This window comes from Aethalodelphis obliquidens, unplaced genomic scaffold (genome assembly GCF_003676395.1).
Source record: "Aethalodelphis obliquidens isolate GAN/ISIS:26980383/991018 unplaced genomic scaffold, ASM367639v1 scaffold11, whole genome shotgun sequence".
NCBI lineage: Eukaryota > Metazoa > Chordata > Mammalia > Artiodactyla > Delphinidae > Aethalodelphis > Aethalodelphis obliquidens.
Genome location: NW_020837955.1, coordinates 20,268,032 through 20,282,255, shown reverse-complemented (window position 1 = coordinate 20,282,255; position 14,224 = coordinate 20,268,032). Strand labels below are relative to the sequence as shown.

The 14,224-nt window shown below is 37.7% G+C and overlaps 1 protein-coding gene across 8 annotated transcripts in view; it reads left to right on the top strand.

Moving 5' to 3' along the window:
• NT5C2 (5'-nucleotidase, cytosolic II) overlaps positions 1–14,224 on the top strand; it is a 68,100-nt gene that overhangs the window by 44,831 nt on the left and 9,045 nt on the right. For 5 of the 8 annotated variants that reach the window (XM_027112482.1, XM_027112478.1, XM_027112481.1 and 2 more), the window contains exons 3-9: positions 4,028–4,145; positions 5,206–5,301; positions 5,634–5,657; positions 10,676–10,767; positions 10,936–10,993; positions 12,010–12,103; positions 12,748–12,801. In XM_027112482.1, the coding sequence (XP_026968283.1) occupies positions 4,028–4,145; positions 5,206–5,301; positions 5,634–5,657; positions 10,676–10,767; positions 10,936–10,993; positions 12,010–12,103; positions 12,748–12,801 (536 nt within the window). Of the gene's footprint in view, positions 1–131; positions 192–4,027; positions 4,146–5,205; positions 5,302–5,633; positions 5,658–10,675; positions 10,768–10,935; positions 10,994–11,186; positions 11,302–12,009; positions 12,104–12,747; positions 12,802–14,224 lie in introns of those variants that run through there. The other 3 variants (XM_027112486.1, XM_027112480.1, XM_027112485.1) reach the window with 3 other exon arrangements.

Here is a 14,224-nt window from a genome sequence, read left to right as displayed (position 1 = left end):
AAATAGGAGGCAGTAACTCCTATTAATACCAATTTCCAAATGGTATCTCTCTGTTCCAGCCCATCACAACAGTTTTAAAACCAGTTTTTGTTTTTGTTTTGTTTTGTTGCTTTGTTTTGTTTTTTAACAGGAGTGCCAGTGTAACTCCTTCAAGACTGGAGTGACACACTCTGCATCTGCATCTGCCTCATGTGAGTTCTCATTTTGGCAGCAGCATTCTGCTAGGCTGGAACCTCTGTAGAGGTTTGCCCTTCCTTTGTCTAAAATCTATAAACTACTACACAGTGTGTCTTGGTGGCAAAGGTAAAAAGTGCATGAGAATTCCAGACTTCCCTGCAGAAAGTTTTCAGCTCACCTAAAGGGACTGTCTCCTCTAATCCAGATTCTATCTTGTATGAACAAATTCTACTCAAAACAGCCCACAACTTTCACCCCCACAACATGCAGCTGATATTTTTTGAAGAACTGTTTTTCCCTCGCAGATTATGGAGTAAAGAATATCTTTAAATGCTCTCAGTAGCTTCAGCTTTCAAAGCTTTGGTTGTTCTCTTTATAGTCTGGTTACGTAACCTGAGAACACTGTGTGCTGCCCTGGTGCCTGAAGCAGTCCTCCTTTTTGGACTCTGGCCCTTAAAATAACCTCTTCCTTTGTCTTTGGATATTGGGTAAATTAGAATAGGCCTGAGGACCTTCTTGAAAGAGAAATAAGCAGTGAATGTGTGAGGCTGTGTTTACTCTTGAAGCTATTGGCAGTGTTTTGGGTCAGTTGTGAGAACTGAGTTTGAAGCTATGCATCATTTACTTGCCAGTTTTGCCAGACAAACTGAAATTAGAGCCTTTGCAGCTGTGGAGGGCATATAGAGCTCTAGTCTGAGGTGATATATATGATTCCCCACAGATGTCCAGGCCGGCTTTGAAGGGCCTGGTTGATTAAAAAAGAAATTTTGCTATCTATCTGTTTATTTATTTAAGACATGATGGTACTTTGTAGGGTTCAGGAATTGTCATTTTTACCACCAGGTCAGAACAAATTGTGATTTTTCCCAAGGGACATTTAGAACAAAACATCTAGATTCATGCTCTGTGCAGCTGCAATTCTGCTTCTCCAGCCCTGGTTGTACTGTACAGTTCTCTAGCAGCTGATTTAATGACCTGGGAGTTCGTGTTACTGAAATGATTATCCAGGAACCTTATGAGAAAATGTCAATACCTTGTAGGTCTTACTGATTAATATAGAGCTTAGTGAAATAGATAGTGTTGTCAGAGTGGAACTTGGACTCTCTTTGCTAAATCCATTCCCACCTGTGATTAGAGAAGTTTCTTTTGGACTAGTTGAAAAAATTGGAGGGAGAGTAGTGTGTTTCAACACCCAAGCTTAAATGTTGATAGCCTACTTAATCTAGAAATTCATTTTTAACAGTGGCACTATATGATATGCCACCACAGAAAGCTTTGGATGAGACTCAGGGAGACCGAAATTCTGGCTTCAGCTGATGTTTCTACATGCTGTGTAACTTCAAGTTAGCAAATGGGGAAAATAACACTGTATTTTTTGGAAGCACCTTAAACTCATTGAGAAAAAGGAAATTTAAAGTATTTATTTCTGTAGGTGGAATTTCTAGAAAGCCATCTCAGTTGAACACTTGGAAGTTCTGCCTTGGAATAAACACAATGTGACAAGAGTATAGTGTTTTATTTTCTGTTATTCTATTCTTTATGGTGGCAAAATGGGGAATTGAGATCTCTGCCCTCACACATTTTTTTTCACCCAAAATTCTGAGTAAATTGATTTGGGTTTCAATCTGAATTGTCTCATAGAAATAGATTTTAATCACTATTACTCCATCACTTCCCTAACTAGGGAAAATTATTCATTTAGGGGCGAGCCTGGGTGGAGGGTGTTTAAGTTTTGTTTCTGTCTCCCATTCTTAAGGCATATCCAGCAAATCATCTTTCTGAAAAATTAATAATTGAAAACATTTTATATGGGCCAAATCCTATGAGAATGAATGTCAATGGATTATCCAAATTATTGAGCTATACTGGAATTTTGTTCCATTAAATATTGTTTGACATAAGTGGGGCTTTGTTAGAACTGAGAAGTAATTTTTGTTTTATGAAAATTTTGTTAAAATGAAATTCACTTTCAATTGAGGTGGAAGCACGGGGTGGGGTGAGATATTCTTTTATACTCTCAAAATAATTCAAATTGACATTAGTGGATACCATGCTTTCCTGGTTTTATGATAATACACCAGCTCTTATTCTGTTAGCATGTATGAATATATAGCACTTGCTTTACCACAGTGTACATCATTCAAATTTAAGAATTCCACACTTGAGGATTCAAAAAATTTTGTGGGCAGGGATGGGTGAGGATGGGGTTGGAATTGATGGGAGGGGAAAAATATAGCCAGTTTTGAAAATGTTAGCCGGGGTTAGCATTAGCCTTAAATTATTATTACCCCTGAGACCACAGACGAAATGACAGCTTCTTTTGGCATTGTTCTGGTGAGATGAGACTTAAGCATCTCCTAAAGGACCTTAAAATTTTGAGGCTTATAAATATGACAAATGTTTATTAAAGGATTTTAAAATCTCACCTTGTTTTTTTTTAATTTCAATTAAAAAGAATAGATAATACATTAATATGTCACAAGTTTTAAAGGTACAGAAGAAGGTACCTGAAAGTCTTCTTCCTTCCCCTATCTCTTAGTCACTCAGTTCCCTTCTGTGGAGGAAACCACTATTGCTGTTTTCTTTTATGTATTTCCAGAAATATTCTAAAGGATTGTTTTTGGAAAGGGAAAGTTGAATCATACTCATTAAAACATTAGCACTAACTTGGATAGGCAGACTAATTGCAATGAAGAATCAGTTTGAGCCATAGGCTATATATGTTAATTATAGGTAGAACTATAATAATAATAATAGTTTAATTATTATGAGACAAAAGAATAGGATGTTTGGGGGTGTTTTTTAATCCTCATTTGGCATTTAGCAAGATTGCAGGTATTTTTATTTTTAATATGGCTTACCCACCCTAGAGACTGATGGATGGTTGCCTACCTACATCTTTCATTTGGAAGAAATGTGTTTAAAGGAGCATTTTCTTTATACTAAACTGCAATGATGATTCTGAAAAGATTTTTCATTGTAGAAAACTTCAGACATATAATATTAGAGAGAAACCCCTATATTCCAAAATCCATTTTATTTCACCTGTAAAAAACTCATTTTTCTTCTTTGGCAGATAGGAGATATATATATTTTATATATATTATACTTGCTCGTACTCATTCTTCCATAATCAGGTCTAATAAAATGAGTTATAATTCTTCAATGTCTAATTCCCAATTCATATCCAGATTTTCCTATCTCAGACATGTCTTCTTATGGTTGTTTTAGCACTAATAATTTGCAAAATGCAATTTTGATGGCTATGACATTGTCAGGGCTGATAAAGAAAACAAGTAAATCCTAACAAATGGAATCATGCTGATTGGAGAAGGAATTTAAAGTAACTACTAAGCCAGATAGGAATTCTAAAAATAGACTGGTCTTTAAAAAAAGAAAAAACAACTAATTTTGAAGGATTCCTACACCAATCATGCACAACAGTGAGGACTTCAACATACATAGATCTATCTAGTTTTATATTAATTATATTCTCATGGTTAATATCACAGCTGTGCATATTACATTATCCCACCTGCCTTTAGATTGTGGGCATGAAAGAATAAAGAGGAAAAAATTTGGGGATTAGGTTTCCTAAGAATGAAGGAACTCTTCTGAAATGCCTGATAATTCATTTTGTTGCTGCTCCTCCTACTATAATATGACCTATTTCCACAGACTGACAGTTGAGTTCTGTGATTACTCAGGGCGGTACAAAACATGGAGTTTGAAGGAAACGAAGAAAAATGGCAGATTTAGGAGGAGAGAGGAATTGGGAAAGTAGAAATTCGCTCATTTGCCTTCTATTTTAAGTGGCTATTCTTTTAATGAGAACCTCCTCTTTGTGCAGTGTACAAGTCCCCGGAGTATGAGTCCCTTGGTTTTGAGCTTACTGTGGAGAGATTAGTTTCTATTGGCTATCCTCAGGAGCTGCTCAGCTTTGCATATGATTCTACATTCCCTACCAGGTAATATTTCAAGATTATTTTTGGATTAAGACTCCTCCTTCTGTCCCCAAAATTAATAATTCCAAAAGCATCCTCAACCAAAAAACTTCCCCCAAACAAACAAAAAACCAACAAAACATCAAAAGATTCTTTGGGGGTTTTTTGTTTGTTTTTGGTTAGTGTTGATTCTGAAATGACCATGAAACCTTTCATGTACACCATATATTTTGTGTTCCTGACTTGAACTTTGAACTTAGTTTATTGTTATTAAAGAAGATCCATTTATGAGAAAGAAGAGGGATTATTAAAATTGATGGACAGTAATCGCAGATGCTCTTCTCTTATGCTATTGGAGAGCGGTTACATGTTTTGCTAATATATTTAACTTGGTAATCAGGAGGCTTCTTGGCAGTTTGCATTCCTGGATTTGATAAGAAAGATTTGACACTAAGAAAGATGATGCTAGGACTTCCCTGGCGGTCCAGTGGTTGGGACTTCGCCTTCCAATGCAGGGGGTGTGGGTTCGATCCCTGGTCGGGGAGCTAAGATACCACATGCCTCGTGGCCAAAAAAACAAAACATAAAACAGAAGCAATATGTCACAAATTCAATAGAAGACTTTAAAATTGGTCCACACCAAAAAACTCTTTTAAAAAAAGAGAAAGATGATGCTTATTTTGAGATGCCATCATATCTGTCCCATATACAACATGTGACACAGGGAAATATAAGGCAGCTCAGTTGTCCAAGGAAATTAAGAGAGACTCTGTTTTAGGATAGAACCAGCTGTATTAAGAGGAACTATTGTTTACACCTTGTTTGATTAAGCTCTTATTTCTCACATAAAACAGTTGTGATTATTTATCTGGACAGAGTAAATATTTGTTAGTTGTTCTGAGATTCGTTTTTAAGATTTTATTCACTCACTTTAGCCTCTAGAGTTATATTGTTTGGGGACATACTTGAGCTGCCATAAAACCTGAATAAGGTGAGGGTTGGTTTGTGGTGATGGAGTAAATACTCCATTAGATTATTGCCTTTATTACTTTGCATGATTGGTGATGTCTTCATTTTTACATAGGGGACTTGTCTTTGATACACTCTACGGAAATCTTTTGAAAGTTGATGCCTATGGAAACCTCTTGGTTTGTGCACATGGATTTAACTTCATAAGGGGGTGAGTACAAAGAACCTTTAACCTCTTTCTCGTGTTTTTATAGTCAAACAATATGAAGATGATATTGTCTCCCCAAATACAATATACTTTCCTATTCCCTCATCATTAAAGATCATTTCCTTTACATAAGGATACTTAAAAATTATTTATTAGGCAGTGAGGACCCAAACTGACTTATAAATATAGTTAGCAGTTACATTTTGTTTAAATTAGTGCCTTCTGATTTTATATAGCATACAACAAAGCTAATCTTGAAACTTGCCCCAAAAGAACTGTAGTGGCTTTGACTTATTTGAAATTCTAAGATTTTTATTTTCTCCTTTGTAATACAGTTCTCAGGTAGCTGCTCAGAAGAGGTATGTATGTAAAAGTGCTTTGAAAAATTTAAAACTACAGCAATGTAAATGAGATTTTTAACAGCTAATACATTATTTTTTATATTACAATGAGTACCTTCAGGTATTTGATCATGTGGTTAAAATTTTTAAAAACATGGGGTTAAAAATGAATACAGAGTGACACTATTTAAAACAAATAAGGATACGTTTTATTTTCATAATTAGAATATTTCCACTATTCTTACTAATTTGGACTTTTCACCCCAGTAATAAACAGCAGATAAAATTTAGTATCTAGTGTTTTTTTGTGAAACATCTCAATTTTTTCTTTAAAAATCACAGTGCCATAACATGACAGTTTCTATAATTGTGGCTTTACAATTACAGTATATGATTTTCTCTACTGTTATATTACCTAATTTACTACTGACACTGTATTAGGATCACGGCAACTCTTAAAATCAAAATGGGTTAAGTGTCAGTCTGTTATTTATTTTCAGTAGCAAAGTAGTAAAAACCACAGTCTACAATGAAGTTGTTAAAGAGACAGTGTCTTTTTGGTAAATACATTTTGGGATAAGAGACACAAACTAACAGAAACTGTACCAGAGTTTCCTTTAAATCTGAGGTCACAGCAATGCCCTATTTGGAATTGAATCATATGTTACAAGACTCTTCAGCTGGCATTACACAGGCTAAACAATTTCCAAGTGTACATAGAACAGTATGAAGTGAACACCCTACCTTGACACACCTGGTTAGACCAGTGGTTATATCTATCTTCCTTTCACTGTTCCGCTCGTGAGGGGTTTGTTCAAGTTCATGAATATCAAAAGGCATGCAAATAAAACTAAAAACCCAAGCTATTTTATGTATAGATATTGTCACTACAATTCAGAATCCCAATGATGATGAACCAAGGTTCTATTTATGAACGTCTGAAATGGACTTTTGTGTTACTGGGTAGGGGTGTAGTCAGAGAAGAAAAGGAAGAGAAGAAATTCTATATATTAGTACTACAATTAGATTTACTAACTCAAGATCCATAGACCTCCTTTCTTCCCCCCCAAATAAGCCAATAAAGTTTCCAAATAGCTCCTTTGGAAATACATTTAATATTGTTTCAGAAATAAGTCATTTATGAGTAAATGCAGAATCATTCAAACAGTACTTATTAGCACTGTACAGTCTTTAGAGTTAAATTTAAAAAAAAAAAAGTCCATGGAGAAGGACAGAATGAAGATGGAGGGAAAGGGAGATAATTATTGAAGTATAGTGGTGGACAAGGTTGGAAGGAAAATTAGGGCTCCAGCACGCATCACCTTATATGCCTTGCCAATTGAGTTGGAGCCTCTTTTCAGATTATGGTAAAGGCTTTTAAAGTTTTAGACTAGGATAATATTGAGATCAAACCTTTATTCTGTGGGTCACACATAGTTAGCAGTACTGTATTATAAGCGTTTTCTTCCCAACTCCAAGTCTAGCATTCCTTCCTTTATGATACATTACCTCCCCATGAATTAATTTTTATTTTAAATGTATACTAGCATGACTTGACACTTAATTTAAACAAAATGTAGGGAATTCCCTGGCGGTCCAGTGGTTAGAACTCCGTACTTTCACTGCCAAGGGTGCAGGTTCGGTCCCTGGTCCGGGAACTAAGGTCCTGCAAGCTGTGAGGCGCGGCCAAACGTTTAAAAAAAAAAAAAAGTAAAACAAATATAGTAGGGGCTTCCCCGGTGGCGCAGTGGTTAAGAATCCGCCTGCCAATGCACGGGACATGGGTTCAAGCCCTGGTCCATGCTGCGGAGCAACTAAGCCCATGCACCACAACTACTGAGCCTGTGATCTAGAGCCCGCGTGCCACAACTACTGAAGCCCGCGTGCCTAGAACCCGTGCTCTGCAACAAGAGGAGCCACTGCAGTGAGAAGCCCGTGCACTGCAACGAAGAGTAGCCCCCGCTCGCCGCAATTAGAGAAAGCCCATGTGCAGCAACGAAGACCCAACGCAGCCAAAAATAAAATTTAAAAAAGAACATAAACAACCCAAAAAAACAAATATAGTAAACAAAATGTAATCACTAACTGTATTTATAAGTCTGTTTGGGTTCTAATTGCCTAATAAATAACTATATTTAGGTAAAGGAATTATTCTTTAATGATGAAAAGGTCATCTTACTAAACCTGACTGAGGAAAGCGTATCATTACTATTCCCTTCTGCCTTAATTTTCATTACAGAAAATCTTGGAAGGCTAGAAGATATGCTATTCCATAAAGTTATTCTTTATTGGGAACACTTATTTCAGAAGGGTGACTAAGACAGGGAGCTAATGTGATTTTATATCCCTAACTAGAGTTTATGCCATTTGTAGTTAACAAACACAAGCAGGAATTTACCCAAGTTATTCTGAGTATGAACTTTAAATTTGGTGTCCTTTATTCAAAATAGTTAATCTTCATATTTTACTGTGAGGACTGTGCATTTTTATATTTTAGTTTTTCTCCCTTTTGGTTTCTCTGTAATATATATATATATATTTTAAACATCTTTATTGGAGTATAATTGCTTTACAATGGTGTGTTACTTTCTGCTTTATAACAAAGTGAATCAGGTATACATATATCCCCATATCTCCTCCCTCTTGCGTCCCCCTCCCACCCTCCCTATCCCACCCCTATATATACTCTCTGTAATATTTTTATTAATAATATATCCCCTTCCTCTTCTTGCAGTGTTTTATTTCACTCTTTCAGGTTCTCATGCATCTCTAACTTCTGTTTTTTTTTCACTGTCTTTTTCTTTTAAACTCTGAATGTCTTCTGTGGATCTAGTCTCAGTCTGCTCTTCTTTCTCTGCACTCTTAAGTGGCCTCTTCTGCTCTAATAGTCTTGCTGACTTCATTTATTACCTGTGCAGAGATGATCCCAGCTATCTCTCAAGTTTGAATCTCTATTTTAAGTTCTTGACCTTTGTTTCTAATTGCCTGTAAAAATGTTTACTTTTAGATTAACATATCCAAAATAAAATTCCTCTTATATCTACTTTTTATCTAGTTTTCATGATTCTGTTTATGGTACCACCACCCTCTCAGAGACACCCTCTTAGTGTGAGCATCATCATCTTTGGCTCTTATGTTCCTCATCTACTACATCCGATAAGTTGCCTCGTCTTGTTCATTTTACCTTGGCAGTCTCTCCTGAATAATTCTTCTCTTTAATTTCCTTTGCGCCCACTCTAGGACATGCCCCTCCTGCTCTCAACTGGACTACTACAGTAATCCCCTAACTGATTTCCCAGGCCTCTGTCTCTGTGTCAGTTAGTTTTTGCTGCATAATAAAGTACTTCAAAACTTAGTGGCTTAAAACAATGGCCATTTGATTTAGCTCAAAATTCTGAGAGTCAGCTGGGCAATTCTGGGATTGCTCAGCTGATCTAGAATGGCCTCACTCGCATGTCTGGCAGTTGGCAGCCTGTTGGCTGGGGCACCTCATTTCTGCATGTAACCTTTTATCCTCCAGCAGGTTATCTCACTCTCATTCACATAGCAGTCTCAGAGTTCCAAGTGCAGCAAGAGTAGGCAAGCCCCAATACACATGTGTTTTCCAAGTCTCTGCTTGGATCCCATTTGCTGCCATTCAAGCCTGTATTCAAGGATGGAGAAATAGACTGAGCCTCTTAATCAGAAAAACTGCAAAGTCACATTACAAAATGATAGGAAGAATTTGTAGCCATTTTTGCAACACATCACATTTCTTCCTCCGTTTTATCCTAAAACGCCTACTAATTTAATATATTTACAATTCAGCTCTGATGGTTTTATCCTTCTGCTTAAAAGCTGTCAGTGGGGACTTACATGGTGGCACAGTGGTTAAGAATCGCCTGCCAATGCAGGGGACACTGGTTTGAGCCCTGGTCTAGGAAGATCCTACATGCCGCGGAGCAGCTATGCCATGCGCCACAGCTACTGAGCCTGCACTCTAGAGCCCGTGAGCCACAACTACTGAGCCTGCGTGCCACAACTACTGAAGCCCGCACGCCTGGAGTCCGTGCTCTGCAACAAGAGAAGCCACCACATTGAGAAGCCCATGCACTGCAATGAAGAGTAGCCCCTGCGTACCACAACTACTGAAGCCCACGCGCCTGGAGTCTGTGCTCTGCAACAAGAGAAGCCACTGCAATGAGAAGCCCATGCACTGCAACAAAGAGTAGCCCCCACTAGCGGCAACTAGAGAAAAGCCCGCAGGCAGCAACAAAGACCCAATGTAGCCAGAAAACCCCAAAACTGTCAGTGGCACTGTTGCCCCTGAATGAAGTATAAAAACAATAGCATAATTGCCTCAATTCGTCTTTCTAGCTTTATTTTTCTCTGTTCCCTTTTCTCAGACTAGTTTCTGGATTCGTCTATCTAGCTTTCAAGGGCCAGCTCATATGCTACCATTTTCATGAATTCTTCCAAGATTTTCCTCTCCACATTCCCATATTCACTTCTCTCTACCCCTTAAGTTGAAATGGTCTCCCCTTCTTCAGTTTTCTCATAGCTCTTCGCACCTTGCTTGTAGTTGTGATTTTTTTACCTTTTTGTAATTGTCTGTGTATGTGACTCACCTCCCTTACCAGACTGAGAACTTTTTAGGGGCTGGAACCAAGCTTCTTCCTTTTCAGAGCTACCCATGTGTTTTTTGGGTTTTTTAAATTTTTTTTTTTTTATTTGGTTGCACCAGGTCTTGGTTGCAGCACGGGGACTCCTTACTTGCAGCTCCAGAGCTCCTTAGTTGTGGCATGCAAACCCTTACTTAGTTGCGGCATGCATGTGGAATCTAATTCCCCGACCAGGGATAGAACCCAGGCACCCTGTATTGGGAGCACAGAGTCCTATCTACTGCGCCACCAGGGAAGTCCTGCCATGTGTATCATTTGGAACCCTGCCTTGCACATAGCCACCAAAATATCTGAATTAATTTTTGAATGATGAATATGTCTCAGAGTTATAATGTTATTTTTGAATGTCAGTCAATTTAAATTTTTTTCTTTCAGACCAGAAACTAGAGAGCAGTATCCAAATAAATTTATTCAACGAGATGACACTGAAAGATTTTACATTCTGAACACACTATTCAACCTACCAGGTAGACTCATTCTATGCTTATATATTATATATTCTATGCTTATTCTATGCTTATATATACTGATGCTTTCCCTTCTTTCCATGATCGTTTGTCTTTGCGCAAGGACATAATGAAACAAATTTCATTATCTCACTTCTAGCTTATGAATATCTATTCTTCATTTTTCAGAGACCTACCTGTTGGCCTGCCTAGTAGATTTTTTTACTAATTGTTCCAGATATACCAGGTATGTATATACTATAATTTTCTTTTTCCAATTGATTTTTTAAAAAATTAATGTACAGGGTTTTAGAGAACTGGCCACTGCAGGTCTTTTCTGCTTTTCTGAAGTGAATTTAGTGCTAGTGAAAGATGCCACATTGCCAGCCTGAGAGATGGGACAGCACCAGCAGCTCCATGCAGGCTCTCACCTCCCACACGGCCCTCTCCTTGCCAGTGTGCTGCAGCCATGTTTGGAAGGGACCACTTCTGATTGGCTTCTCCTGGGAATGAAGACGGCCAGCAGAGGTGCTAATTGTGACAACTGAGTGGGAGGTTTGTGTGATGATTATCTGTCCAAGCAGAATTGCACTAAAACCCCCCAACTCATTTCACAGCAGCTACCCAGGAGCCATTCAGGGATGGTAATTTAGTTTCATTCCCAGGCCCAGCAAGATTAATTGAGTAGTAAATACTGTTTATCCTCCCTGAAGTAAAATTTTGCTTAAGTCTTGAAAAAGTTATCCTTTCCTTTCTAGGGAGAATTGTAAGTTCAGCCGTATGTGCCAGAGTTTGCAAACTTCTTATCCTCTTTAGGCCTTATCCACTTCAAGGCACTAAATTTGGTGGAGCACTAAGTCACTAAGATAAACAGAAAATAGACAATACCTTAGTACCTAGAGACAATGTCAGAAAAGTGAGGGTGGAGAGAACCAAATGACCAATTTTAAATGTTTCTTTGACGGGAACCTGTTTCTTAAAAGTGATAAAGGACCTGATATTTTTGGAACTGGCCTTTTAGCTTCCATTCAGTATATTCTTCTACCACTTTGTATCTGTTCACAGTTATTGTATTCCATTGAACACTGTAGTCATCTCTGGTGGTCAAAATGGGTTTTCATTAGGGAGTAATTATTTTCCAAATTAGCCACACGGCCTTTATTATGTGACAATGGAACCTTTGGGTCCCCTGGGCAATGTTTGATATTCATTTTATTTACCCTCTTTTGGATTCCCTGTCATGTTCTTTTTATCTTTCTGTAGCTGTGAAACCGGATTTAAAGATGGGGACCTCTTCATGTCTTACCGGAGTATGTTCCAGGATGTAAGAGATGCGGTTGACTGGGTTCATTACAAGGTACCTAGGAGCTGCTTCTTCACCTGCTCACTGCCTGGCATGTGTTTTTTATGGTCTGACATTAACTTTCCAAGTGCAAATAGAGCAGAATTGTTCATCTGTTAAAAAAAGGGGGGGGGGGATTTGCCGCTGGTGATAGCTGTCTAGAATACTTCTGTCCTTGTCTTTGGCTGTCCTGCTTACAGAGGTAATGCCGGTCTTTCCTCAGTGGTGGTGCTTGGCTTCTAGATCTTATTTCAGTTTGCATTTCCCAAACTTACTGGAAGAGATTTTAGCATTAGGATTATACTTACCATATCCTTTCAGGATGATTATGGTCCATTTGTTTTTTCCAAATACCTCCCACTTGGCCAATAACATTAACTAAGTAATATTATGTTTACATTTATTATAAATTATGCTGAATAAAATATGAAATGCCTTTTGATTTCTAGTTTAAAATAAAAATAGTTTTATATTTTAAATACATTTTGGAGGTGGAGTTGCAGCACATCACATCTGCCACTTTATCCTGGCCTTGTTTAGTTTATCTACTTTTCTGGAAATACTTAAGAAATGCATTTAGGCTGACAGTAGTCACAGTTTTTATAATAAACTTAAAAATTGATTTTGTTCTCTTCTTGCTTCCTTTTTTCTTTCTCTAGGGTTCCCTTAAGGAAAAGACAGTTGAAAATCTTGAGAAGTATGTAGTCAAAGATGTAAGTAATAAAGGGAAAAATAGATCTGCATGATAGCTTCCTTTACCTATTAGGGAAATTAATAACAAGCTTATTTATAATGAAGTGGACAAGAGAAGATATTTCTCTGTCGTGGCAGTTTAACACACTCCGAGTATAATCACCAAGAGTTTTCAGCCAGAGCATGGGTTTTAGTTTTTCTTGTTTGTTATTAGGCAAGAAGACCCAGTATTTCATTTGTCCTTTTAGCTCTAATTACAATAACAGCAGCTAGAGTGGTTACTTTGCGCACATCACTGTGCTAAGTGATTACATTCATTATCCCATTTAATCTTCCATATAACTGTGAGTTAGTTACTGTTACCTCTGCTTTATAGATGAAGAAACTGGGGACTTAAATAACTTGCCCAAGTTCATACAGTGAATAAGTAGTAAAGCCAAAGTCACACCTAAATGTATCCTGAATCATAACCACAGCGCTAGATCATCTAAAAAATGTACATATGGGGCTTCCCTGGTAGCGCAGTGGTTGAGAGTCCACCTGCCGATGCAGGGGATGCGGGTTCGTGCCCCGGTCCGGGAAGATCCCACATGCCACGGAGCGGCTGGGCCTGTGAGCCATGGCCGCTGAGCCTGCGCATCCGGAGCCTGTGTTCCGCAACGGGAGAGGCCACAGCAGTGAGAGGCCCGTGTACCGCAAAAAAAAACCCAAAAAAACAAAAAAAACCCCACCATATATGTGACTATTATTTAAATTGTCTTTAACCTATAAACAGGGAATAATGAGGAAAGCTTTAAAATACTTCAAGTGACATTAGTGGAAAACCTAATAAAATTTTTAAATATCTGTAGTTTAGTTAAAAGCATTGTGCCAATGTTAATTTCTTAGTTTTGATCATTATGCTGGGGTTAAGATGTTAATATTAAGGGAAGCTGGATAAAGAATATATAGAAACCCTCTGTACTATTTTCACAACTTTTCTGTAAGTCTGAAATTATTTCAAAATAAAAAGTACACACAGACACACACAGCACTGAGATGAGATACTTCTTCCTTTTCTTACAGAGTAAAAGTAGAATGCAATTATTTTCTCAAAGTTCTTTGGTAAAGATTTCTTATTGTTTTCATTCTTTGTACCTCCTATTTCCCGTCCACTCCCACTCCCATGATTGTTGTTTCAAGAAAGAACACTGAGGGGTTCAGGAGGATTTAAGTGAAGGAAGCTATTTACTGTGAGAGAAGGAAAGGCTGTTTTTCTTGTCACATCAGGAGTTAGAATTTCCTCATGTATCTGCAGGTGGCTCTGGACATTTCTAGGTTGCTTCATGACACATCATGTCACTTCTGCAAGGTATTTCATAAAATAAAAGTATATACAGTGAAGCCATATCTAATACTCTCCATAGAGTATTTAGCTGATGATGTTTAAAAATCAGCTTCTCC